Source organism: Danio rerio, chromosome 5 (genome assembly GCF_052040795.2).
Source record: "Danio rerio strain M-AB ecotype USA chromosome 5, GRCz13ab, whole genome shotgun sequence".
NCBI classification, from domain to species: Eukaryota; Metazoa; Chordata; class Actinopteri; order Cypriniformes; family Danionidae; genus Danio; species Danio rerio.
The window spans coordinates 43,978,247-44,004,967 of NC_141025.1; the positions used below are offsets into that span (position 1 = coordinate 43,978,247).

A 26,721-nucleotide genomic window follows, 5' to 3' on the forward strand; every position below is an offset into this window, starting at 1 on the left:
TAACATGTTTCCTGTATGGATTAACATGTTAATTTTTACTAGAATCATGCTAATAACATGTCAATAGCATGATTCTAGCATGTTGTTAGCAAGACAGACAGATAGATAGATAGATAGATAGATAGATAGATAGATAGATAGATAGATAGATAGATAGATAGATAGATTGATAGATTGATAGAATTAACAGCATGAAATTAATTAGCTTTTATTTTGAATTAGTTTGAATTTGATAGCATTAATTTGTATGTTGTTGGCATCTATCTAGTATGAATTAGCATGTTGTTAGCATGATTCTAACATAGATTAACATGGTATTAGCATGACTAAAGCATGGGTTAGCATGTTTTTAGCATAATTCTAGCACAAATTAGCATGCTTTTAGGATGGATGTACGAATTTGCATGTTGTTAGCATGGTTCCAACATGCATTAGCATGTAACCAGCCTGATTCTAGCACGAATTAGCATGTCATTAACACCCAGTAATAATTCCAGTATGGATTAGCATGTTATTAGCATGATTCTACACCGTTCAAAAAATCTGTTAAGGAAAAATACCGGCAGCTGTGGTTGCCAGAATTTTTGAGGATATAGGAATTATTCTGTAAAAAATAAGTTTATGGAAAATAACCGTATTTCATGAACTGATACAATGTTCAGTTCACAAAGATGTAGCCTATTGCATAAAAACAAAGTCATTTAATGCACTAATGTGATCAGGTGTTTACAATTAGCAAACTGATTTTCACTGCATCAGTAACAACACAGTTATCTTTAAACAAAAGAAGATGCAGCATGTCAACAATTACTTGTAATTTATCTTGGAATTGAGCACATATGCTACTGTCCTCCACAATGGTGACACAAAAAACGTTTTACAGTATTTTGCTGCTTGATTTTACGGTAAAATACCGGCAGCTGTGGTTGCCAGTAATCTGCTGTTTTCAACATTTCACATTCGTAAATTCTGTTTACAGAATATTTCTGTTTAAAATACATTCCACAGTCTGTATTTTTCATTAAACACATTTAACCCCTCAAATCCCAGAGCAAAATCCTCACTAGTGTTCTCAATACAGAGGGTTGAACACTCAAACAGTGATGAAGTTAATGAGATAATGAAGTGTCTAATTGAAGGACGGTTGAAAATTATTGATGAACAACTGTTAACAGCAGAATCACTAAAGACTAAAAAAAACAACAAAGAAAAACAAATTACAGTCAAAATCCAAAGATGAAATTAACTGACATTAAAAATCTAAATAAAATAATAATCAATAAAAATAAAACAAAATACACGATTCCCAGAGATGGGTTGCGGTTGGAAGAGCATCCGCTATGTAAAAACTTGCTGGATAAGTTGGTGGTTCATTCTGCTGTGGCGATCCCGGATTAATAAAGGGACTAAGCCGACAAGAAAATGAATGAATGAATGAAAACAAATTACACAATAAAAATGTAATTTCTCAGAATCTCAGCAGAGATCATTAAACAAAAGAAGACAGAGTCTGCTTTAATTGGGCTCTTCGACTATTTGTTCTGACATTAGTGTTTAATTTGGCTGCTATAATTAAATGTGTTACTCACACTATTTGTATAGCATGAAAGGCCAAAAGAATAAAACATTAATGAACCTGAGAAGGTTAATTATGATATTGAAACCACCCACACCTGCTTGTGCAGTGAATATGAATATTAAATATCTTGTTAATTGTAAGTGGGAAATGAAACCATATGTAAAAGTAACCACATGATCAACAGCAAGGGTGTCAAACTCAATTCTTGGAGCGCCGAAGCCCTGCACAGTTTAGTTCCAACCCTGCTCCAACAAACTTACCTGTAGGCTTCAAACAAGCCTGAAGGACTCAATTAGCTTGATTAAGTGAGTTTAATTAGGGTTGGAACTAAACTTTAAAGAGTTGCGGCCCTTTTGAAACGAGTTTGACACCTGTGATTTACAACAAATACTGTTTAACAAGTTTAAATATATCATTCACCATGAGAATGTTTGATCTATGGCAGAACTTAAAAACACACAGACATCAACAATTAGTCTTTAAGTCTCAACAATGGTGACAATCAAAAAATCTAAATCAAATAAAAATCAACCCAGAACAATACAAAGCAATCTACTGAAACATGACCTCCAAAGAACATAAAATAAAGAAAAAGAAAGAGATTGTAAGAACTTTAAGTTGCTAAGTTAATGTATTCATGCTGCAATGCATTCTGGGGTTTTTGTACTAGATGCTGGCACCCAGCATGCATTGCAGCATGAATGAATTAAGCAGCTTTTTTGTAGCAACCATGGTTGAGGTTCATGTCCTGATTCTTGATGTTTGTGTGTCTCAATGAGCAGCAGAAAAACTCAAAGAATTTGAGTATGAAATATATAAAATATTATGTCTTATTTACTCATTGGTTACTCAATGAACTTCCATTGTAAGTGTTACACATCTCACACAATTTCAAATAAAACTCTTGTCTATGACTTATCTTTTTATATACTAATAATTATATCTGTAACCATTGATTAAGCATAAACAGTAGAGTTTCTCATCATCTTTCTTGCTACAACTGATGAGTCTCAGAAACTCAGTTATAACAATCAGAGAATCATTAAGATTGAAATGTGAAGGTTCAAGAGCCCAACTACAGCAGCCTCTGATCTCCATGATGGTGAGGTCAATAAAAATATAAACCTCTGTTAATTATCAAATATTCTTGCAGATATGAGAGAACTGAAGTCAAACTGTAATCAATGAAGCTGCTAATGCAGTTATTTAATGGAGTTGTTTAATCCTCTGTTTTAATTCAGTTGGTTTAGTGTAAGGCTGTGTCTGTAGTTTTATTTCTTGTTCTTTCCTTCAGTGATTGTGCTTGTTAACAGCAGCTGTTCATCATTCAGTCATTTGTGGTCATTCACTCTGTCTAGTGGACTAAACTTATTGACTAATTTAGGGACTAGTGAATGAGGGTGTGTGGTGAGATTTCAGACACTCTTATTAGTTTCTCGAAAAGTAATCGGTTAGATCTGTTACAGTTATTTTTCGTATTTTGTACAGAAATGAGCTGTTAATCATTTAACAGGTTTTCACTGTAGATTGTACAGACTTTTACCGTTAAAATCAGATACATTTTTTACAGTGTAGCATGAATTAGCATGTTGTTGGCATGATTCTAGCGTAGATTAGCATGTTGTTAGCATAAATTAGGATGTAATTAACACAATTCCTGTATGGATTAGCATGATTCTAGCATTAATAAACATTGTTAGCATGATTCCAGCATGAAATTAACATGTTTCCAGTATGGATTAACATGTCATTAACATGACTCTAGTATGAATTAATGTCTTTAGCATGATTCTAGCATTGATTAGCATGTTGTTAGCATAGGTAGATTGGTAGGTAGTTGGTTGTTAAAGGTCAGCTGTAAAGCTGCAGTCACACTTGACTTTTTTCCCCATAGACTAGTGTCATTCTTGAATGATTCGTTCATTTTAAACGGATCTTTAATATGACTCGGGAACTACGAGTCCTGTCAGGGAGGGATTCGTTCATCCGCGCGTGCGCACATTTGTGCAGGTGGGATCGTTCATTTCAAGTCTTGAGTCGTTCATCACAGAAAGACAGAAGCCAATCATTTGCGTTTAGAGCCGGAAAAAGAATTGATCCGTTCACCTCTCGAGTCCTCTATCAGGTTTGAGTCATTCGTTTCTCATGGGCCAATCATATGCATTTAGAGAAGGAAAAAGAATTGATCCGTTCAACTCTCGAGTCCTCGGGTTTGAGCCATTCTGTCACATGATGAACGAATGATTCAAGAACCAGAAGACTCGGAAGGTGAACTAATTATCATGGCTCCTATTGGCTCAGACTGTGTACTTTGGTAAAGATTATATGTGACTGTCAGTTTAACGTGAACGAACCACTGACATTTGAAGACATGAAGAGGTGAGCTGAGCAAAGAGACAAAAATACCTTCATAGACAAAAGAGCTGGTAAACATTGAATTATTATTTTCTTCTCATCGTATTCTATTTATGACTTATTTGTTAAAGGATCAACCTTTTGGGCTAGATGTAGATGTGTTTGGAAGCAATTTGTAACATTTTAATAATATTTTGGCAAATTGAACCAAATGAACGAAATGACTCGCAAAAAGATTCGTTCATCTCGATAAACGAGACTCAAAAGATCAAAGTCACTAAAATGATCCGAACCTTCCATCACTACCATAGACTTCCATTCATACGCACGCAAATGTGTCAGACTGGAAACGCAGGGTCATGCGTTAAGTTTCGCAGTTCGCTGCGGTGCAAAGTTTAAGCTTGGTGAACTCTGACCTGCGAAATCCAATCACTTGACTGTGTCAAACTGCCAATAATGTAATGTTTTGTTTTAACACTATTTTAGCTTCACGCAAAGCTGATGTAACATTGGATGTTGTTGTTATAAAAATGGGTTATATCTTCACCGAAGTGTTGTTCAGCCACTAAAATCTTCCGTTAAAAGATTGATGTGACTATAGACTGATTTCACGTGGCCGCCATTTTTAAAAGCGAAGTCGAGGTTGCGGTGGGAAGAAACCCGGAAGTATTGTTGGGAGTTGCATAGGAAGTTTGTGTACTTGGCTGTATATCTTATCAGAGAAGAAAAAGTGACACAAATATATAATTCCTCCGCTTTCCGAGTGACCCGAAGATCCGTTCTGAATGAATGGTGAAAATAAAAAGGGATATCAGAGCTTATTTTCAGCTAAGTTAAGGGAAATGTCACTAGTTAACTAACGTTTTCTTTCCCAAACACACATTTAGATGCCATTTATCAAACTTGAGTTAATGAACTGATTTTTTCACTATATTAGACTTGTCACAATGCTGAATTAAAAGAAAAACAAACAGGCAATTTCGCACTAACATTTAAGGCACTGTTGATGGTTTTCTTAAAACAGAGCTGATTGAACACAAGCTCACCTCTTCATGTCTTCACGTGCTCGACAGAAATGCTTGTGATTGGCCAAGAAAGTCATCAATTCACCCACCGCTGTTTACTGAGCACAAACACAGACGGCCCAAACAATCTCTAGTATGGGTAACTGCTTGATGACTCGACTGATCTTCACAGCTGCTTCGCACTCCAGTCTCCGTGTATCTGTGTCTGCACTGGGTGAAGAGCAGTAAACTGAGTGAAAACACAGATACACGGAGACTGGAGTGCGAAGCAGCCGTGAAGATCAGTCGAGTCATCCACGCTCAGCAGCTCTTCAATGTTAGCCAGTTTTAAAACTTCAGTACCGGGACAACACTATTACAGACAACACGAGGATGTGCTACAGGGGCCTGTAGTGTTTTATCACTCACCGGGTTACATAGGCTGAAGCAGGAAAGCGTCCCCACAATGTTTTTTTTTTTTTTATCAATATATTTTTTATTATTTTCACATCAATAATTTACAGAGTCATTTCAGTATAAATGTAAACATTCTTTTCTAACCACCCTCCACCCCTTTCCCACCCTCATAAGACAGAACACTTAAACAGACATACTTGTGAGACATCGAGCTGATGTGTAAATTAGGAGGAAATAAACAATTAACAAACAATAATGACAACTACAGGATTAAAGCAATGAAGTGTCATACTTTTCCATCCGTATTTTTAGTCCATGTAACATCCAAGTTATTCATGTATTCAATAAATTTACCCCAAGTCTTCTCAAACATTGAAGAGTTTTTTTAAGAATAAACATTATTTTTTCAACAGGAACATAAGAAGAAAGTTCTCTAAGCCATACAATATGACTTGGTGGTTCTACTGATTTCCAATGTATAGCAATGCATTTCTTTGCTGCTATCAGAGCCATTTTAATTAAACGTAAATTTTTCCTTTGATCGAACAGAAGATCTGACTCATCCCCCAACAACATAAATCTTGGATCAGGTAAAAGGTTAACATTGGCAATTTTACTAATAGTTTGTATTATATTTCTCCAATAGGTTTTAAGTTTGGAACATGTCCAAAACATATGAAATAATGTACCAACCTCAATCTTACATCTAGAACAATGTTCTGAATATGAATCACTTATTCTTTGCAATTGTTTAGGTGTATAATATACCCTGTGTAAAATATTAAACTGTATTAATGTATGTCTACTATTAAATGAAAATGTTAGGGCACTTTTACAGATATGTTCCCAAGTATCTTGATCAAACATGCATTCTAAATCTTTCTCCCATTTAAGTTTTGAAGATGACACTTCCATCTCATACAAATCGTTAAGGTTGCTATACATATAAGACACAAATCCTTTGGGTTTTTTACTCTTTCTTATAATAGCATCTATTGGGAGGGAAGATAGAGGTCCTAAATTACCCTTTTGCATTGTGGTAATATAGTGTCTCACCTTAATATATTTAAAAAAATGTTTAACAGGAAGGGAAAACTTTAATCTCAATTGTTCAAATGTCATTAGTATGCCCTGCTCATATAAATCTCCAAACATCTGTATTCCCTTTTTGTACCAGTATTGTGTTATTCCATCTCTTAATGCTTCAGGAAGAGATGGGTTACAGTGAAACAGAGTATTATTATACATTGAAAGTAGCCAATTATTTTTTTTCTTGATTACAAACCCCAATTTGCAAGTGTGCCTAATGAATGGGTTACTAACTGCCTTCATAACACAATTCAAAGGGATGAATATAGCCAGGGGTTCTACCGCTAGAGCAAAGAGTAGCGGGGAGAGGGGACATCCCTGTCTGGTTCCTCTTGATAAATAAAAATGTTCAGATACATCAGAATTAGTACGGATGGCTGCCGATGGATTCCTATACAACATCTTAATCATCTCAATAAAGTTTGGACCAAAATTCATTTTTTGTAAAACCGCAATCAGATAAGACCATTCCACTCGGTCGAAGGCTTTTTCTGCATCTAAAGAAAGAGCAATCACCGGAAAATCAATTTGTTTTGCTGAATAAATAATATTCATTAGCCTCCGTATGTTATCGAAAGAGGATCTATTTATCCAGTTTGGTCCATGTGAACTAAACTAGGCAGTACCCGCTCTAAACGTAATGAAGTCATTTTGGTAAGAATTTTATAATCAGAATTAAGCAGTGAGATTGGCCGATAGGAAGCACATAGATTAGGATCTTTGCCAGGTTTTAAAAGAACTGTGATTTCACAGTGATTTCACAATTTTCCTGGTTTAAAGTCTCTGTTAATTCTTTTTTATGAATTGCCTCTGTATACATTGAAAACAACGGGTCTGCTAATTTAGAAAAAAACGTTTTATAAAAATCCACCGAAAACCCGTCTAACCCAGGTGTTTTACCCTTGGCTAGAGCAGTGACTGCAAATTGCATCTCTTTTTTCGAAATTTCTTTTTCAAGTTCTTCTCGATCATTATCACTTAAGACTGGTATATCCCATTTACTTAAAAACATTTTAATCGTCGCCTCCTCTATTCCCTGAGATTTATAAAGTGACTTATAAAAATCTAAGAATTTTTGGTTAATTAATTTGGGGTGTTTAATAATTTTATTTTCGGATGAATATAATTTAGATATAGATTTACTAATTTCTTCTTTTCTTATTTGCCATGCTAGTATTTTCCCGATCTTATCTTCATGTTCGTAATACTTCTGCCGTGATCTGAGAAGTGCATTTTCTGCTTCTTTGGATGATAGAATATCATATTCCATTTTTTTTTGACTGCAATTGTTGAAGCAGCTGAGCATCTTTATTTCTAAAATGTTCCCTTTCCATTACTGAGATTTCTTTTTCAAGTGATTGTAACTGTTTTTGATATTGTTTTTTTCTCCCGGAAGAAAAAGCTATGATTTGACCCCGTAAGAATGCCTTCATGGCCTCCCAGATTACACCCGAAGAAGCAGAACTTTTATTTGTACTAATAAAATTTTCTATATTATTATTTATGAAGCTTAATGCATCAGAGCTATTTAGTAAATGGCCACTAAATCTCCAAAGCTTATAATTAGGCATTTCCAGAGAGCATTGCGCTGAAATAAGTAACGGGGCATGATCTGACAATATTCTTGGTAAATACTCACACAATTCAATCAAATAATCCTTCGCTTTTGGAACAAAAAATTAGTCAATTCTGGAGTAATTATTATGCCTATGCGAGTAGAAGGAATATTCTTTTTTTGTTTTATTCTTAAATCTCCATACATCTATTAAACTAAAACTTGAAAGTTCGTATTTTAGAGCTTTAGCAACTTGACTTAAGGGTAACAGTTTAGTAGATGATCTATCTAACACTGGGTCCAAAACTACATTAAAGTCTCCTCCAATTATCAGCTCTGCAGTTGGGCAAGCAAATTTAAAGAATATATTGTGAATGAAATCGGCACCTTCCATTTCAGGACGATATATATTTACTAAGGTTATTCTTTGCATCCCAATCGTTCCTCTTAAAATAATATACCTGCCTGCTTTGTCTTTATCAACAGATTCCATTTTCAAGGGAATATTTTTATCAATAAGTATAACCACCCCTCTTGATTGCGATGTGAAGGAAGAAAAAAAGCTTGTCCAGACCACTGCTTTTTAAGATTTAGATGTTCGGGATCAGTCAAGTGTGTTTCTAGTAGAAGGGCAATTCCAATATTATGCTTTCTGAGGTATAATATTACTTTTTTTCTTTTAAGTCTTTGATTTAAACCGTTAACATTCCAAGTCACATATTTATATTTCAGTGTATCTGACATTAACTATAAATTAATGTTTTATTTCCTGAGTGCCTTGAGAACATATGGTTAAACAGCCCAACACCTAAATAAATCGAATATGTGTTCTGTCCAATCCCCCCTACCACCACTTCCCCAAACGAAGTGTGAAACTTTAAACCCCCATGACTGAGTGTGCACTGCATCATACAGTCGACCTTGACTTCTTGTCCAAACTTAAAGCTCCCTAAAAAGTTATGTATATCCCCACAAATACTTATATTATGTACTTTAAAGCAACGTAGTAATCACTACGAACAAGTGATAAATCCGAAATATGCAAGTTAGTAAACATTTGAACAAAAATATGAACATATATTTCTCTTGCCAGCTTTTCAATATAAAGATCACTCTTGACAGAGTTAACGTTAAGTTTTTACATGTTCATCCGAGAGAAAAGTTATCCACCGTATATTTTTAGCATAGTTTGGTGTGATTGTTCAGGTAACGTTAGAGTTGGATGATCCGGAATTCGTCTATATAGTTTTAGTGTCTTATCCGACAAGCAGATGTGGATGATGTTGTCGAAGATAAGTTTCTGCTGATGCCTTGGAGTTGAAAGATCTTTGTCCCTCAGGCAGCTGAATCCTCAGCGTCGAAGGATAAAGTACGGCGTAAGACACATCATTATTGCGTAGCTGTCTTTTGAGTGCGCTGAATTCTTGTCGCTTTCTAAACAGGGTGGATGACATATCCCGAAAAATCATAATGCTAGAGTTGCTATAGGTGAGCTTGCCGTTTTCTCTGGCCACATTGAGGATCTTAAGTGTGTCTCCGTACCGAAGGAATCGAACCAGAATGGCCAGCGGTTTGCCATTTTCAGCCGGTCGTCGTTGCAAAGTGCGGTGAGCTCTTTCAATTTCGTAGAACTCGTCCTCCTGATCCAGAATCTTAGGTAACCATTCCTTCAAAAAATCCACAGCATTCCTACCTTCCACTCCCTCTGGGAAACCGACAAGACGAAATTCTGGCGACGAGATTGATTTTCGAGTTCATCAATTTTATCTTTCAGCAGTTTGATTTCGTCGTCAGCAGCCGATTTAACATCCGCGACATCTTTGTGAAGGCTCGTTACCGCTTCTTCCGTCTCCTTCTGTTTAGTTTCTACCTCCACCATTCTCAGATTCATCGATTGTAGTTCGTTACCCATTTTCTCCACGGATACTGCAAATTTACTCAGGCGTCCGTCAATTAACTCCTGGATTCTGAGAAATCCTTTCTCCATTTCTGCGTGGAACCAGGGCGGGGGTTCGGATAGTGGCTGCCTCGTGTCGTGTGTATCATCCTTTTTGTTGTCCGTTTTCTTTGGATTCGGCATGTTTGTTGTAATGTTCGAAGTTTATCAAATTATTATGTTAAATAAAGTACTTTTGTTACGCTAAAGGTCTTTAGGGTGTGTTATTTAAGTGAAATTATTCGGGAGCTCTCCACACCACGTCCTACCCTAACGCTACCATAACCGGAAGTCCGTCCCCACAATGTTTAACATGATGCCATGAACTGAAGCCTTGGAGGACACTTGAGCATATTACTCTTACAGAGATTGTGATGTTGTTTGATGCCTAATTTGCTTATAATTGTTTAAATTAAACTTACTGTATAACATTTAAGAGATGTTTACACCATTTCTGCATTTTAAAATCTCGGCAACAGCTGGAGGTTTGTATTCCACAGCATGTTGCTGCAATTTTTACAGTGCTGCTCCTACACTTCCGGGTTTCTTCCCACCGCAGCATGGCGGCCGCGTGAAATAAGCGTATTTTCAGTTTCATAAGGGACCTTTTACAGCATTGATAATGTAGATATTAATTAATTTAACAACAAATCACAAGTAAATACTCCTATACTGCCTAATCTCCCTATAATGTTTACCATGCAACTCTGAAAATAGCATGTCAGTTTGGCTTAGTAATGAGGGTAATTCCTGCACGCCGCCGGACAAGCACTAGTCGCTTTTAACTCATGAGAGAGGGCTCTTTTGCTGTCATCTTTAAGGTGCGCATGCTCCTGTTTCAGGAGGTGTGGCTCTCGACGGCAGGGAAGGGACTGTGATTCAGAGATTTATGCTAAGCTGTTAGCATTGTGGAAGATCACCTACTGCACCTTTAAATCTCTTTAACTGGTTAATAACAAGAAAAGTGATAGATTTCACCGTGTGCTGCATAGAAATAACGGAAAGCTAGATGCCCCGTAAGCGGCTGGATGGTACGACAGCGCCACCCCCTGGCTTTAGTGATTTTAACACATTGCTGTAAAAAAAATCTGTAAAAATACAGGAAAAACTACCGTATAATTGTGAAGGAACTTTCCGTATTTTCATTTTACAGCAATATTACCCGTATTTTCGGTTACGCACTGCATTATGGAAGCAAGAATCTCAGTGGAACAGCGTGAGAAGCAAACGACATTTCTTGTACACACACACCCCTCACTGTAGTCAGCCGTCGGAGAAGGATACACCTCAAGCTTCTGTGATAAAAAAGTGTTTTAGTTATTTTCCCCATTTTATATACCCACAACATGTTTTATAGCGTCGTTATGCTTTTAGTTACTGTGTTATTCGTTTGAGTGACTGAACTCAGTTTCTGCTGTGTGTCCTCGAGACAGGGCCGGAGCAAGCTGAACTGCCGCTCTAGGCAAAGGATGTTCACGGATATAACTGAAGACGCGGGTGGTGAGGGAGGTGTCGTGGACAGATCTGAGGTCGCGGGTGGTAAGGAAGGTGTCGCGGGCATACTGGGGACGCAGGTTGTGACGGAGGTGTTGCGGACGCCGCCCTCTTTATTCTGCCGCCTCGGTCGCCTTTATGGATGCACCGGCCCTGCCTTGAGGCTGCTGCTGCATGTCTTTGCGGCTCACGCGATGGTTGATTCCGGTTTAGTTCATATTTGTGAAGAGAATGTGAGTGCATAATGTCACTGTGTCGGTATGTGTTTTTCTATTCGTTTATGATGATTGGTGACCTTAGTTATCTTGACTGACCCTAAATAAACTTGCTGTTAAAGTAGTCGTGTGTGGCGCAGCTGATTTAAACTATTGTTAATCCCGTCGTAATGTTTACTTGCAGTGTCTGTGAAAAGCTCATCTGGAATCCCTAAAGGAGAGACCTTAACATCTTTACTTTCAGCAGAGGTTGGTTTAAACTCTTTAACATTAGTGACTTTATCAAGCACTAAACTGACAGTTGTTATTAACATCATTTGTTTGTGTGTGTGTGTGTGTGTGTGTGTGTGTGTGTGTGTGTGTGTGTGTGTGTGTGTGTGTGTGTGTGTGTGTGTGTGTGTGTGTGTGTATGTATAAAGGTTGTGGAAGAAAAAAAAATCCAGTACAGCTCACCTCTGGTATTGCCACATTCTTAAGAGAAGTAAAACATCTTTACTTCCAGCAGAGGTTGGTTTAAACTCTTTAACATTAGTGACTTTATCAAGCACTAAACTGACAGTTGTTATTAACATCATTTGTTTGTGTGTGTGTGTGTGTGTGTGTGTGTGTGTGTGTGTGTGTGTGTGTGTGTGTGTGTGTGTGTGTGTGTGTGTGTGTGTATGTATAAAGGTTGTGGAAGAAAAAAAAATCCAGTACAGCTCACCTCTGGTATTGCCACATTCTTAAGAGAAGTAAAACATCTTTACTTCCAGCAGAGGTTGGTTTAAATCCTTTTACATTAGTGACTTCATCTAACCTATACATGTGTTAATGTGTTTTATATTATTCATTTAAAACCACAGACAATAACATTATGCATTGAAGACAATGACTACTTGTTTGGTGGTAATGATATACAGTCACACTGCCTAGCTCTAACAGCTTTTTATTTCTTTTTTTTAAGGTGATTGACAATTAAAGATTGCTGTGGATCCAAAAGTTGTAAAATATCTATTTTTTATGTAGTTCTCAACATTACAGTAAGAGTTAAAAATTAAAAGACGCTTTATTATAGATTAACATTCAAGAAAACATCACAACCGAAAAACTTTCAAACTGTTTTTCACTTTCAGATTTATTTATTTTTGACTGACATTACCAGCTACAATCAAGCATGCATTATTATTTGCTGTCATGGTTTTGCAATCAAAAAAAGTTGTTATAATGGAAGTCAATGGGGCAAAAAAACAGCCACCAACTGGGTAGTAAATTTGAACAATAGGTTTAGGGAAATTCTTACACTTTAAAGTCCATACCACTTACAGCTTTAGTGTAGAGTGCCTGAGTAAAACATTCTGTCAATTCAGTATGACATGTTGGTGGCATTATTCTTTCACTAATGAAAAGTGTTTCTCACCTCAATCCAAACTGAATCATCCTTTTTGATGTTACTTTGTTCAAAGAGTGTGATCTTTGATTGCAAGCATCTACTTGTAGGCAATTTTTTTTATTTTATTAAATGAATACATTTCTAATTTCTTACATTTGACTATAGCATTAAGTTATACCAAGGTACTGTAGGACTTACAAATCAAATGAAATATTTACACTGCAAAATTAGAACTAAACTAAATGTTAAATGTTTACATGGAAAGTAATATCAAAATATTTTTGATGATTTTATCTAATTGGGCAAGTAAACACTTTTCCCTTCAAAAAAAATCTGAAAAGGTGTGTTACTTCGGCAATTTTATTTAGTGCATCACTTCTAAAGCTAAAAGTATTTTTTCCTTTCACAGTTTTCTTGAAAATAAATCCTGGACGATGGTCATAGGCTGAGATGAAAGGGACTCTTCTAAGACCTCGGATGTTCTAAATGACTTAAATCCTTGGAAAATGTGAGCTTTGTCCAAAGAAACTGAACATTTGATTGCTGTAATTGGCATACAGAGAGGTAATGAACATACACATGGAGTCCTGCTTTTTGCAGTTCTCAACATCACAACATTCCTCCAAGACAGATGGATTTTTTTTTTTTTATATATATAGCTTGAGTCTAGCTATACCATTTTTCATTCTGAAATGTTTTACTTATGAGGTTATTTTTATAAGGTAATTTTAATGAACTACTGACTTAGTATGTTTATACGCTCACAAGAAATTTGTATGTTCTTTGTAATTTTGTTTTTGGATGTGCATTTTTACCAAAGCTGCAGGCCTGTTTGTTTCAGATTCCCTGTTTATTTGTTTAAGAAGTAATAGTAAATGCAGAAAATAACAAAGGGAAGCGATTATACAAATATAAATTCATGAAATACTAACTTTTCATTCTGTGACATTTATTTATGTTACCTGTTTCAATTTCAGTGCTTATAGTTTTCTTCTTTTGAAATAACTTACTGAATGTAATGTTAAAAAAATAAATTGTTTTGTGCACATTGTGTTATGATCGGGTAAGAGTAATGGAAGGACCCAAATTGCAAGTAAAAATACTTTATTGACGCAGTCAATATAGTATGACAAAGTCCAAACCCAGAAAAATAAACAAACAAACATGCTACGTATCCCACTCTATCGGCAATCTGAAAAACAGATGGGGACCAAGTAGCAAGGTCTCAGAAAGGGACTCCACGCCAGTCCTCAACACAGAGAGATCGGCAGAGAAATAACGAATTGACAAGAGACATGCTGCCTAGATATAGCAGAGTTAACGAGTCGCAGCTGGCAGGCTAATCAGGACAGCAGGACTCCACATAGCACGTGACAAAAACACTGACGTCAGACACACGTGGAACACCAAAACAAAACAAAACCATGTGACCAGAAAGACACTCAGAAGTGCGCACACACCTACAACCATGACACATTGTGCTTTATTTGTTGTTCTATGTTTGCAAAACTAAATTGAATTTATAAAGAAATTTTAATGTACTCTTGCAAAATTTGATGGATAAAGTGTTTTTACAAATTTATGTTTCTATTTAAAGTTTACTGAAGTTTCTGTATAATCATTTAACGGAATAAGTAAATTGTACTGAGAATTTACTGTAAATTTATTGGATTTAAAAAAAAAAATGAAATTCAGTAAAAGAACAGAGAATGTACTGGTAATTACCATCACATTTTTTATTTTTTTTTTTTTACGGAAGTTTTACAGAATTTTCCGTTTACAAAAGAAGAAAATTTCTGTAAAAAAACAGGTAAATGTGCTGGTAATTTTCTGCCAGTACATTCTCTGTATTTTTTCACGGATTTCTTTTTTTTTTTACAGTGCGTTAGCTTACTACTTATATTTTAGCTTACATTTTATTCTAAATTAAAATGGCTGCAATCGAAATATTCATATTAATGTTGCTGTTATTCACTCCCATTACTCATACAACAATTTAGATTGAATACAGTGATCTAATAAACTGTACAGCAATATACTTTAGTTTTTATACAGTAAACTGTGGTGTATTGTAGTATAAAATACCCTGTAGTTGTAGAAATGTTGTGTTACCATAGCAACTATTCATTCATTCATTTTCTTTTCGGCTTAGTCCCTTTATTAATCTGGGGTCGCCACAGCAGAATGAACCGCCAACTTACCCAGCAAATGTTTTTCTCAGCGGATGCCCTTCCAGCCGCAACTCAACACTGGTAAACACCCATACACACTCTACGGACAGTTTTAATTTTCCCAATTAACCTGTACCGCATGTCTTTGGACTTGTGGGGGAAACTGGAGCACTCGGAGGAAACCCACGCAAACACAGGGAGAACATGCAAACTCCCAGCCAAAGCTCGAACCAGCAACCTTCTTGCTGTAAGGGCGACAGCACTACCTACTGCGCCACCGCGCCGCCACCTTAGCAACTATAGAACAGATTTTTTCAATTACTTTACTATAGTATGGCTCAAAAAATATGACAAGATTTGCTATAAATTATTCTAGTATTGTTTCATGTAAGAACAAAATATTAGAACATTATTTTCACCAGCTAAAATGATTTTGAGTCAGTTATTAAGTAATCTTTTGGTGTAGTGTGTCATTTTTGCTATTAATTGTAATAATGCAGTGTAATTTTTGTTTGACAGCAGCCGATGCTCCACGCAGAGATCAGATAATTCAGAAGAACTGAAGAACATCTTCAAGACATTTCAAGAAACCTGTCTGCAAAGCATTAGTAATAGGAAGGTTATAGATTTATGTGCTGTAACACTGAGGTTGCTTTCAAAAATATTTCATCAGTGAACTCTAGTGTAAACTAAATTAAATCAACATTTGTTGGCATTTTTAATAACTTTTTTTGGTCTTATTATTAGTTGTGTCTGTCTTTCACAAAATAAGGATGTACGACACTGCCAAACACTTTCCACAACAATGTTTTGGTTAAAAGGGTTATGATTGAATACCCAATACATTGATTGATGTATTATACACACACACACACACACACACACACACACAAAGACGAATGAAAAATTGCTCTGTATTAATTGGCTGATGGCCATGTTTTTTCATGTTATGCCACCTTAGAAAACTGGATAGCAAATTTCAAGTTGCTTGGACAAACGATAGCTTAGATACAGTGTTTTTCACTTAATATACATTTATAATTATGTCTAACACAAAAACACATCCACAAATAACAATGTTTACATGGAGAAAAAATAAACAGAAATCCATTTTTTTAATAATAGTCATTAATCATGCTTACACACATTTTGTGTCACACGTAGATATTTAAACCAAAGAATAGGTAACAAAATGTTAACAAGACCTTCAAGACCTTTTGTTGAAATGTATATACAGAATAATCAGCTTTCAGTGTAATTATTATAATTTCATAAGTAAAATAAGAAAACCTTGAATGGTAAGATTGGACTAAGTTTGATTTAAAATGCAATAACAGTGTTTTACCCATAGACTGTCTGTAGTAAGTGCTCTTTTGCTGCCATCTAGTGGTACAATGACAAAACTTGAAGGACTTTAAATGTTGTATATTGGTTTAGAATCATGTCACGTGTCTGAATAACTGAGGTTTTAAGTTTTATGCAATCCTGCTACACAGTATGTTTTACCCGCTACACGCTATATTTTGTATCTGTCTATATCATCTTAATTTGTTGTAATTCCACTACTATTTTAATATTATAATAGTAGGAAAACCTATTATAGTTATGAATACTAATATAGTATTATTCATACTATGATTATAGTATACATAGATATGCACATACTATTTTATATTGTATTGCTATTATTTATCTTTTAAAATATAATGTATTATTTTATTCTATAATATTGTATAGAATTTGTACTATTTTAATAATGTGTAATTCATTCTTTTTTATTAACGTTTTTATTCACTTTTATATAGATGGGCTACTGCTGTACATTATTGTTTGTTATTGTTTACTGTCAACTCTTCAAGAGGTAAGATCTGGAGCAACTCTAACACTTCACAACGTACATGGAAACAAACAAAACTGTAAGAACAAAGAGGATTCCAGCACTACTTGTGATAAAGGAGATACAATTATTGATAATACAGCTCTTTTTGTACTATAAAATATTCAGCTTCCTTTAATACTGGAGTTTTTCATGCCGTAAAATTATAATAAGTTCATAAATATAAGTTCATAATACTGTTTTTTTATCCGAGACAGTTGCATCTGTTTATTTATTTATTTATATATATATATATATATATATATATATATATATATATATATATATATATATATATATATATATATATATATATATATATATATATTAGTTTAAAAATACAATGCAAATATCGTCAACTATAATTGTGACTAGTCGAAACGGTTATCTCTTATTACCATTATATCTATACGGATACATGACGCATATTTTAGAGATATCTTCATTGAGTTTTGACTAGTCAAAATACATTTACAGAGATCTCGAATTTCTAATTTTCATTCTGACTATTCAAATTATAATTATCACTCGTCAAAATATAATTAGAAATATCTTTAAATATATTTATAGATAGTAAGAATAAAGGTTGAAATGCTAAAAAGGCTTGCCATAGGCGGCCGCATTTACGTTAACCGTGGCAGGCGCATTTAGCTGTGGCAGGTATCCATTTTACCCCTGCAGCCAGTATGTCAAAAACTTATACAACGTCCACACTTATTTGTATATTGTTATCACCGGGACTAAACCGAAAAGTGAATGAATGAATCTCTGGTATTAAGCAGTGGGTTAACATAACACTTCACCTGAAACCCTGAAAAATAATGACGATTACCTACATCACAACCATCTTGGATCACCTTGGGAACCCGCGTTCTAATAATGACGTTACAGAACGCGGGGTTCTCAGGCGCACACACACACACAGTTTTCAGTAGTAATCTTCCAATTAGTTCAAGCACAAAAAGTATTTACAGCTGTCAGATCGAGTTTGTGAAAGAAGCTCAGTGCGAGAATTATCGAGATTTATCAGCTTTGCTATTTTGAATTTCCATATTTACTTGTTGTTGAAACTAACAGAAATGGAGTACATTTGGAAGATGATTGGTTTTTTTAAGGGGGAAACAAGCAATTGTTCCCGCCCTGAAGCAGAAAACACCAGCTCAGGTGAGTTTACTATGACAAGACTCTTCATTTCTCCAGTTCTAATTTAATAAATGTGGTCCTTAAAATACAGTTATACACAAAATACACAAAACCTGCAGTGGTAATTGTCTAGTACTGTGTTGTTTTTGTCGTGTAGTTTTGTTGTATGTAATATTCCTGTAATGAACTGTATAACTTTTATATATCTCTGGTATTTACCACAGTATTTTGTGTACTGTAATATTCTCCAGGTAAAATGTGGTATTTCACATTTTTGTAGTATTTACCACAGGACTTTTTGTATTGTATGTAATATTCCTGTTGTATTCTTGTGGCAATGAGTTGATATATTGCCTCATGAAAACAACAGAAAAATCACATGCATAACTGTAAATTGTTGTGATACTCCACTATAGAAAGTATGTCACAGATAATCACTTGTCATTGTCTTCTAGGAACATTTTAATACCATAAAGAATATAAAATCTATTTATGTTGCGAAAATTGAATAAAAGGTTTATTGTATTTAATCCACTTTAGGAAGCAGAGACAGAAAAAGAAAAGTCGATGAAGCTTTCCAGGATGACGAAAATCAGGAGGACTTGATGCCGGCAAAACGCCGTAAACCAGCACAGTTCCCTGATGACAGTAAAGAACCCAGCACCAGCTCAGGTCAGTTTACTTCCACAAGAACACACTTTTCTACAGCTTTGTTAAAGAGATATACTTCACCAAAAATTTTAATTCTGTCATCATTTACTCACACTTTACTTGTTCTAAGCCTTTTTTATTTTCTTTTTTTCTGTCAACCAAAATAGATGATATTTTGAAGAAAGCTGGAAACCTGTCTTTATTGAATTCCATAGTATTTGTTTTCCTGTCGGGGTTGAGGGGGGCTGGTGTTTGTGGGAGTGGAGATTGGCGGGAGTCTGATAATAATCATTAAAAAAAAAAAAAACTAATTACATATGCAGTGTAAAACTAGCACTCAAAAAGCATAAATCTGGTAAAAATTGGTAAAACAACAGGCAATATATATTAACTTAAGGGGAGAAAGCCGGTAGTTCGATATGAAATCAGACATTGAGGAACCCCCATATAGCCAAAATGGCCTGATCCTCATTTCATAATTTACCTCTGTTAATATTCAGCTGAGAGATTGGTAGTTGCAAAGTTTTGACTATTTAGGGTCACCCTATACCGAGTAGTAATGAATGAATGCAGATTACCAAAATAAGTGATCATCTATAATTAACCCTTCCATATTTTGATCCACTTTAGGATGCAGAGGCAGAAAAAGAAAAGCCAAGGAAGCTTTTCAGGATGATGAAGATCAGGAGGACTTGATGCCGGCAAAACGCCATAAACCAGCACAGTTCCCTGATGACAATGAAGAACCCAGCACCAGCTCAGGTCAGTTTACCATGACAAGACCCTTCATTTCTCCAATTCTACTATGATCAATTTGGTCCTTAAAATACAGATTGTAAAGTCGAACACTATCACATGACTGTTGTTAATTATTGTGATTCAGAAAGAGTGCCATGGGTAATAATTTAAAGCCATCTCTCACCAAAATATCCTGTGGTATTTCATATGATCAATAGAAGAACAAAAAACTGGAGTGGTAATTGTGTAGTACTGTGCTGTTCTTGTGTAAGGTATTGTTGCATGTAATATTTCTGTAATGTTCTTACAGTAATTAGTAGTATTGCTTTAATATGTTTGTAATTTTTACAACAATACTTTGTGTACTGTAGTAGTGTCCATTTTAATGTGGTAATAATTTAACATTTTTGTAGATTTTACCACAGGGTTTTGTTGTACTGTATGTAATATTCCTGGAATTTTGTGGTAATAAATTGATATTAGCACATGAAAACAACAGAAAAATCACATGCATAACTCTAAATTGTTGTGATACTCCACTACAGAAAGTGCTGTGGTGATCCTGTCATATTTTGCTCAGCTTATTTGTTCTGTGGTAAATTAATTTTGTTCAGCAGGACAGTAGGATCAGTAAAGCCCCACTGAAGCCCAAGTTAAGTGTTAAATTGGGTTTATGCGACCGTTCAATTACACAAATGTGTAAAATGCCTACAAACAACCACAGTGTCTAAAAATCCTTTTGTCTGGAAAAAACTCTGTCACAGAGAACATTTGAATACAATAAAGATGATAAAATCTATTTATGTTATGAACATTTTATGAAAACCAAATTTTGTATATAATCCACTTTAGGAGGCACAAAAAGAAAACTCCAGGTGACTTTTCAGGATGATCAGGAGGACTTGATGCCGGCAAAACGCCGTAAACCATCACAGTTCCCTGATGACAGTGATGAACCCAGCACCAGCTCAGGTCAGTTTACTACCACAAGAACACACTTTTCTACAGCTTCGTTAAACCAAAAAAAGATGATATTTTGAAGAAAGCTGGAAACCTGTCTTCATTAAATTCCATAGTATTTTTTTCCTGTCGGGGTTGAGGAGGGCTGGTGTTTGTGGGAGTGGAGATTGGCGGGAGTCTGATAATAATCATTAAAAAAAAAGACATATGGAGTGCAAAACTAGCACTCAAAAAAGCATAAATCTGGTAAAAATTGGTAAAACAACAGGCATTATATATTAACTTAAGGGGAGAAAGCGAAAGCCGGTAGTTCGATGTGAAATCAGACATTGAGGAACCCTCATATAGCCAAAATGGCCTGATCCTCATTTCATAATTTACCTCTGTTATTATTCAGCTGAGAGATTGGTCGTTGCAAAGTTTTGACTATTTAGGGTCACCCTATACCAAGTAGTAATGAATGAATGAAGATTACTAAAATAAGTGATCATCTGTAATTAACCCTTCCATATTTTGTTCCACTTTAGGATGCAGAGGCAGAAAAAGAAAAGCCAAGGAAGCTTTTCAGGATGATGAAGATCAGGAGGACTTGATGCCGACAAAACGCCATAAACCAGCACAGTTCCCTGATGACAGTGATGAACCCAGCACCAGCTCAGGTCAGTTTACAATGACAAGACCCTTCATTTCTCCAATCCTACTATGATCAATTTGGTCCTTAAAATACAGTTTGTTAAGTTGAGCAATATCACATGACTGTCATTACCATCGCCATCTCTCACAAAAATATCCTGTGGTATTCCATATGATAAAACAGAAAAACAAAAAAACTGGAGTGGTTATTGTGTAGTACTGTGCTGTTCTTGTGTAAGGTATTGTTGCATGTAATATTTCTGTAATGTTCTTACAGTAATTAATAGTATTGCTTTAATATGTTAGTAATTTTTACAACAATACTTTGTGTACTGTAGTAGTGTCTAGGTTAATGTGGTAATAATTTAACATTTTTGTAGGTTTTACCACAGGGTTTTGTTGTACTGTATGTAATATTCCTGGATTCTTGTGGTAATGAGTTGATATTGCCACATGAAAACAACAGAAAAAGCTTAAATCTCTTTGAATAAACAAGCTCTTATCTAATTCATTTGATTATTTCTTCATTTAGTTTCAAACAACTAGAATAAATCATTTAACAGAACTAAACTCGTTCTATTCTTTTCCATAAGACATGTTTCTGTTTTGCAAATCCAACAAGTAGCTTGTTTCCTTTTTTTGAGTGTAATGAGTTAATATTGCCTCATGAAAACAACAGAAAAATCACATGCATAGCTCTAAATTGTTGTGATACTCCACTACAGAAAGTGCTGTGGTGATCCTGTCATATTTTGCTCAGCTTATTTGTTCTGTGGTAAATTTATTTTGTTCAGCAGGACAGTAGGATCAGTAAAGCCCCACTAAATCCCAACTTAAAGTGTTAAATTGGGTTTATGCGAAATGTGTAAAATACTTAAAAGCAATTACAGTGTCTAAAAAATTATTTTGTCTGTAGAAACTCTGTCTCAGATATAATCACTTGTTAATTGTTTTTAAAGAAAATCTTAATACAATAAAGATTATAAAATCTATTTATGTTAACAAAATTTTATAAAAAAAAAAAATTATTGTATCTAATCCACTTTAGGAGGCAGAAAAAGAAAACTCGAGGTGACTTTTCAGGATGATCAGGAGGACTTGATGCCGGCAAAACGTTGTGAACCATCACAGTTCCCTGATGACAATGAAGAACCCAGCACCAGCTCAGGTCAGTTTACTAACACAAGAACACACTTTTCTACAGCTTTGTTAAAGAGATATACTTCACCAAAAATGAAAGTTCTGTCATCATTTAGTCACGCTTTACTTGTTCCAAACCTTTTGTATTTTCTTTTTTCTGTCAACCAAAATAGATGATATTTTGAAGAAAGCTGGAAACCTGTCTTCATTGAATTCCATAGTATTTGTTTTCCTGCTGTGGAAGTCAATGATTAGAGGGTTTCAGCTTTCTTCAAAATATATTCTTTTAGTAATAATACTCTCATAAAGGTTCGGAACCACTTGAGGAGGAGTAAATTGTGAGTAAAACATGACATGCAGAAAACATAAATCTGGTAGAAGTTGGTGTAAAAACAGGCTATATATCAACTTAAGGGGAGAAAACCAGTCGTTTGATGTGAAATCAGACATTGAGGAACCCTCATATAGCCAAAATGGCCTGATCCTCGTTTCGTAATTTTCCTCTGCAAATATACTGAGAGATTGGTAGTTGCTAAGCTGCGACTATTCGGCGTCACCCTATACCGAGTAGTAATATGAATGCAGATTACCAAAATAAGTGATCATCTATAACTAATAGGGATGTAACGGTATTGTAAATACCGTCATACCGCAATATTAATTTTTTTCGATATTACCGTAGTCGCATGACTCGGTAAAACTATAGGTCTTCTGAGAAAATTTGCTCAGGCGAATGAAGCGAACGGGAGGTACCGGAAACTACAATTCCCATCAGCCCAGGCTTGGCCATAATCCCTTGCGGTCTGTTGTCGCTACAGATCCAGTAATGCGGAAATGGAGTGTGCTGCTAGAAGCGGGGATCAAAAAGAGCTGGGTGTTGTCGCCGCACGCGTACTGAATAGTGGTGTTGTCGCGCGAGTTCTTATCAGCTGTGTTGTCGCGCGAGTTTTTATCAGCTGTGTTGTCGCGCGCGTACTGTAAAGCGGGGACGGAGGGTATGTCGCGTCGCGGGGGCACTTTTGATCATTTTGGAAGGGAACTTTCTATCCAAGACTAAAAAGGGCATGTGCACTGCACAGGTTGACCCTTGTGTGTGCACGTGCCTGCAAGTTGGGGAATAGGACTAATAATCAGTCATGGGGACTGCAGAAACACAGCACACTGTTCAGATTGATGCAGACATGAGATCTCTATCTCACTCATGGTTTGTCCTCTCAAGTTGGGGAAAGACAATGCACAACGTTACCCACTGCTGTCAACCTGGGCCAAGTCATATCTCTCTGTCCCAGAAACCTCAGTCCCAAATGAGAGGGTTTTTTTCTGTTGTAGGGGACATTGTAAATACCCAGAGATACCAGCTTTTACCAGATTATAGTTGTATGATAATTTTCCTTAAAACCCATCTCTATCTAAGTGAGTGAGTGATTAAATGTTGAATGTGATGAGTTTTCAACACTACTAAATTGAAACTTAATTTTTTTTACATGGTTTAATATTTTTTTGTTATTAAAATTGAAGTTCCTGTTTCAAAGCTTACAGATAGATGACTAATTTGTATGTCATTGACACTTTTGGCACTTTTTTGGAGTATTTTCATAAGTTTTGTTTTTTCCTGTAAATGATTCAATAAATACCGTACCGTGACATTCATACCGAGGTATTACCGTACCGTGAAATTCTGATACCGTTACATCCCTAATAACTAACCCTTCCATATTTTCATCCACTTTAGGATGCCGAGGCAGAAAAAGAAAAGCCAAGAAAGCTTTTCAGGATGATGATGATCAGGAGGACTTGATGCCGGCAAAACGCCATAAACCAGCACAGTTCCCTGATGAAGGTGATGAACCCAGCACCAGCTCAGGTCAGTTTACTACCACAAGACCCTTCATTTCACCACTAAATTTGGTCCTTAAAATACAGATTGTTAAGTTGAGCAATATCACATCACTGTCGTTACTGTTTGTGGTTCAGAATGAGTGTCATAGGTAATAATTTAAAGCCATCTCTCACAAAAATATCCTGTGGTATTCCATATGATAAAACAGCATAACCCAAATAACTGGAGTGGTAATTGTGTAGTACTGTGTTGTTTTGTGTAAGGCATTGTTGTATGTGATTTTCTTGTAATATTCTTGTGGTAATGAGTTAATATTGGCACATGAAAACAACAGAAAAATTACATGCATAGCTCTAAATTGTTGTGATACTCCACTAAAGAAAGGGCTTTGGTGATCCTGTCATATTTTTCTCAGCTTATTTGTTCTGTGGTAAATTTATTTTGTTCAGCAGGACAGTAGGATCAGTAAAGCCCATTTTTAAAAGGGATATCACAAGGATAGGAGTGTCAAATTGGGTTTATGCAACCGTTTAATGACACAAATGTGAAAAATGCATAGAAACAACCACATTGTCTTTAAAATCTTTTTGTTTGAAGAAACTCTCTTGTCACAAATTATAATCACTTGTCATTGTCTTCTAGGAAAATGTTAATTAAGTATAAAACATCAAATCTATTTATAATTTGAAAATAAAACATTTGTTGTATCTAATCCATTTTAGGACGCAGAGGCGGAAAAAGAAAAGCCAAGAAAGCTTTTCAGGATGATGATGATCAGGAGGACTTGATGCCGGCAACACGCCGCAAACCAACACAGTTCCCTGATGACAGTGAAGAACCCAGCACCAGCTCAGGTCAGTTTACTACCACAAGAACACATTTGCAACCATTCGATGACACAACTATATACAACTAATATATAATACATAGAAGCAACCACAATGTCTTTTGGTTTGAAGAAACTCTGTTACAGATTATAATCACTTGTCATTGTTTTCTAAGAAAATGTTAATAAAACATAGAATATCACATTTATTTACATTATAAAAATTGAATAAAAAGTTTATTGTATTTAATCCACTTTAGGGGGCAGAGGCAGAAAAAGAAAAGCCAAGAAAGCTTTTCAGAATGATGATGATCAGGAGGACTTGATGCCGGCAAAACGCCATAAACCAACACAGTTCCCTGATGAAAGTGATGAACCCAGCACCAGCTCAGGTCAGTTTACTACCACAAGACCCTTCATTTCTCCACTAAATTTAGTCCTTAAAATACAGATTGTAAAGTTGAGCAGTATCACATCACTGTCGTTACTGTTTGTGGTTCAGAAAGAGTGTCATAGGAAATAATTCAATGCCATCTTTCACAAAAATATCCTGTGGTATTCCATATGATAAAACAGCATAACCCAAATAACTGGAGTGGTAATTGTGTAGTACTGTGTTGTTTTTGTGTAAGGTATTGTTGTCTGTAATTTTCTTGTAATATTCTTGTGGTAATGAGTTAATATTGGCACATGAAAACAACAGAAAAATCACATGCATAGCTCTAAATTGTTGTGATACTCCACTAAAGAAAGGGCTTTGGTGATCCTGTCATATTTTTCTCAGCTTATTTGTTCTGTGGTAAATTTATTTTGTTCAGCAGGACAGTAGGATCAGTAAAGCCCATTTTTAAAAGGGATATCACAAGGATAGGAGTGTCAAATTGGGTTTATGCAACCGTTTAATGACACAAATGTGAAAAATGCTTAGAAACAACCACATTGTCTTTAAAATCCTTTTGTTTGAAGAAACTCTCTTGTCACAGATTATAATCACTTGTCATTGTCTTCTAGGAAAATGTTAATTAAGTATAAAACATCAAATCTATTTATAATTTGAAAATAAAACATTTGTTGTATCTAATCCATTTTAGGACGCAGAGGCAGAAAAAGAAAAGCCAAGAAAGCTTTTCAGGATGATGATGATCAGGAGGACTTGATGCCGGCAACACGCCGCAAACCAACACAGTTCCCTGATGACAGTGAAGAACCCAGCACCAGCTCAGGTCAGTTTACTACCACAAGAACACACTTTTCTTCAGCTTCGTTAAAGAGAAATACTTTTCTGTGGTAAATTAATTTTGTTCAGCAGGATCACTAAAGCCCATTTTTGTTAGAGATATATCATGAATAGGAATGTTAAATTGGGATTTGCAACCATTGATGACACAGCTATATAAAATGCATAGAAGCAACCACAATGTCTTTTGGTTTGAAGAAACTGTTACATATTATAATCACTTGTCATTGTTTTGTAAGAAAATGTTAATTAAGTATAAAACATCAAATCTATTTATAATTTGAAAATAAAACGTTTGTTGTATCTAATCCATTTTAGGACGCAGAGGCAGAAAAAGAAAAGCCAAGAAAGCTTTTCAGGATGATGATGATCAGGAGGACTTGATGCCGGCAACACGCCGCAAACCAACACAGTTCCCTGATGAAAGTGAAGAACCCAGCACCAGCTCAGGTCAGTTTACTACCACAAGAACACATTTGCAACCATTCGATGA

At 35.5% G+C, this 26,721-nt stretch overlaps 4 protein-coding genes across 17 annotated transcripts in view; 3 read left to right on the top strand and 1 right to left on the bottom strand.

Moving 5' to 3' along the window:
* The window catches only part of LOC137495620 (serine/threonine-protein kinase pim-2), a 34,477-nt gene extending 20,413 nt beyond the window's left edge, over positions 1–14,064 (top strand). Inside the window, exons 10-14 of one of the 7 annotated variants that reach the window (XR_015491585.1) lie at positions 11,365–11,406; positions 11,484–11,662; positions 11,829–11,893; positions 12,314–12,401; positions 13,423–14,064. The gene's annotated coding sequence lies outside the window, so the exon portion shown is untranslated. Of the gene's footprint in view, positions 1–5,904; positions 5,946–11,364; positions 11,407–11,483; positions 11,688–11,828; positions 11,894–12,063; positions 12,187–12,313; positions 12,402–13,422 lie in introns of those variants that run through there. The other 6 variants (XR_015491582.1, XR_015491581.1, XR_015491587.1 and 3 more) reach the window with 6 other exon arrangements.
* Positions 1–26,721, bottom strand: part of LOC141385583 (uncharacterized) — a 607,868-nt gene that overhangs the window by 505,614 nt on the left and 75,533 nt on the right. The gene's annotated exons all lie outside the window — the stretch shown is intronic.
* rufy3 (RUN and FYVE domain containing 3) overlaps positions 1–26,721 on the top strand; it is an 881,807-nt gene that overhangs the window by 207,772 nt on the left and 647,314 nt on the right. The gene's annotated exons all lie outside the window — the stretch shown is intronic.
* LOC799924 (uncharacterized) overlaps positions 17,704–26,721 on the top strand; it is a 107,954-nt gene continuing 98,936 nt past the window's right edge. For 3 of the 4 annotated variants that reach the window (XM_087253873.1, XM_087253872.1, XM_087253874.1), the window contains exons 1-11: positions 17,704–18,224; positions 18,744–18,875; positions 19,485–19,616; positions 20,445–20,564; positions 21,080–21,211; positions 22,234–22,353; positions 24,058–24,189; positions 24,888–25,019; positions 25,252–25,383; positions 26,083–26,214; positions 26,547–26,678. In XM_087253873.1, the coding sequence (XP_087109999.1) occupies positions 18,140–18,224; positions 18,744–18,875; positions 19,485–19,616; positions 20,445–20,564; positions 21,080–21,211; positions 22,234–22,353; positions 24,058–24,189; positions 24,888–25,019; positions 25,252–25,383; positions 26,083–26,214; positions 26,547–26,678 (1,381 nt within the window). In that variant the 5' untranslated portion in view covers positions 17,704–18,139. The remainder of the gene's footprint in view (positions 18,225–18,743; positions 18,876–19,484; positions 19,617–20,444; positions 20,565–21,079; positions 21,212–22,233; positions 22,354–24,057; positions 24,190–24,887; positions 25,020–25,251; positions 25,384–26,082; positions 26,215–26,546; positions 26,679–26,721) is intronic. The other variant, XM_088650993.1, reaches the window with a different exon arrangement.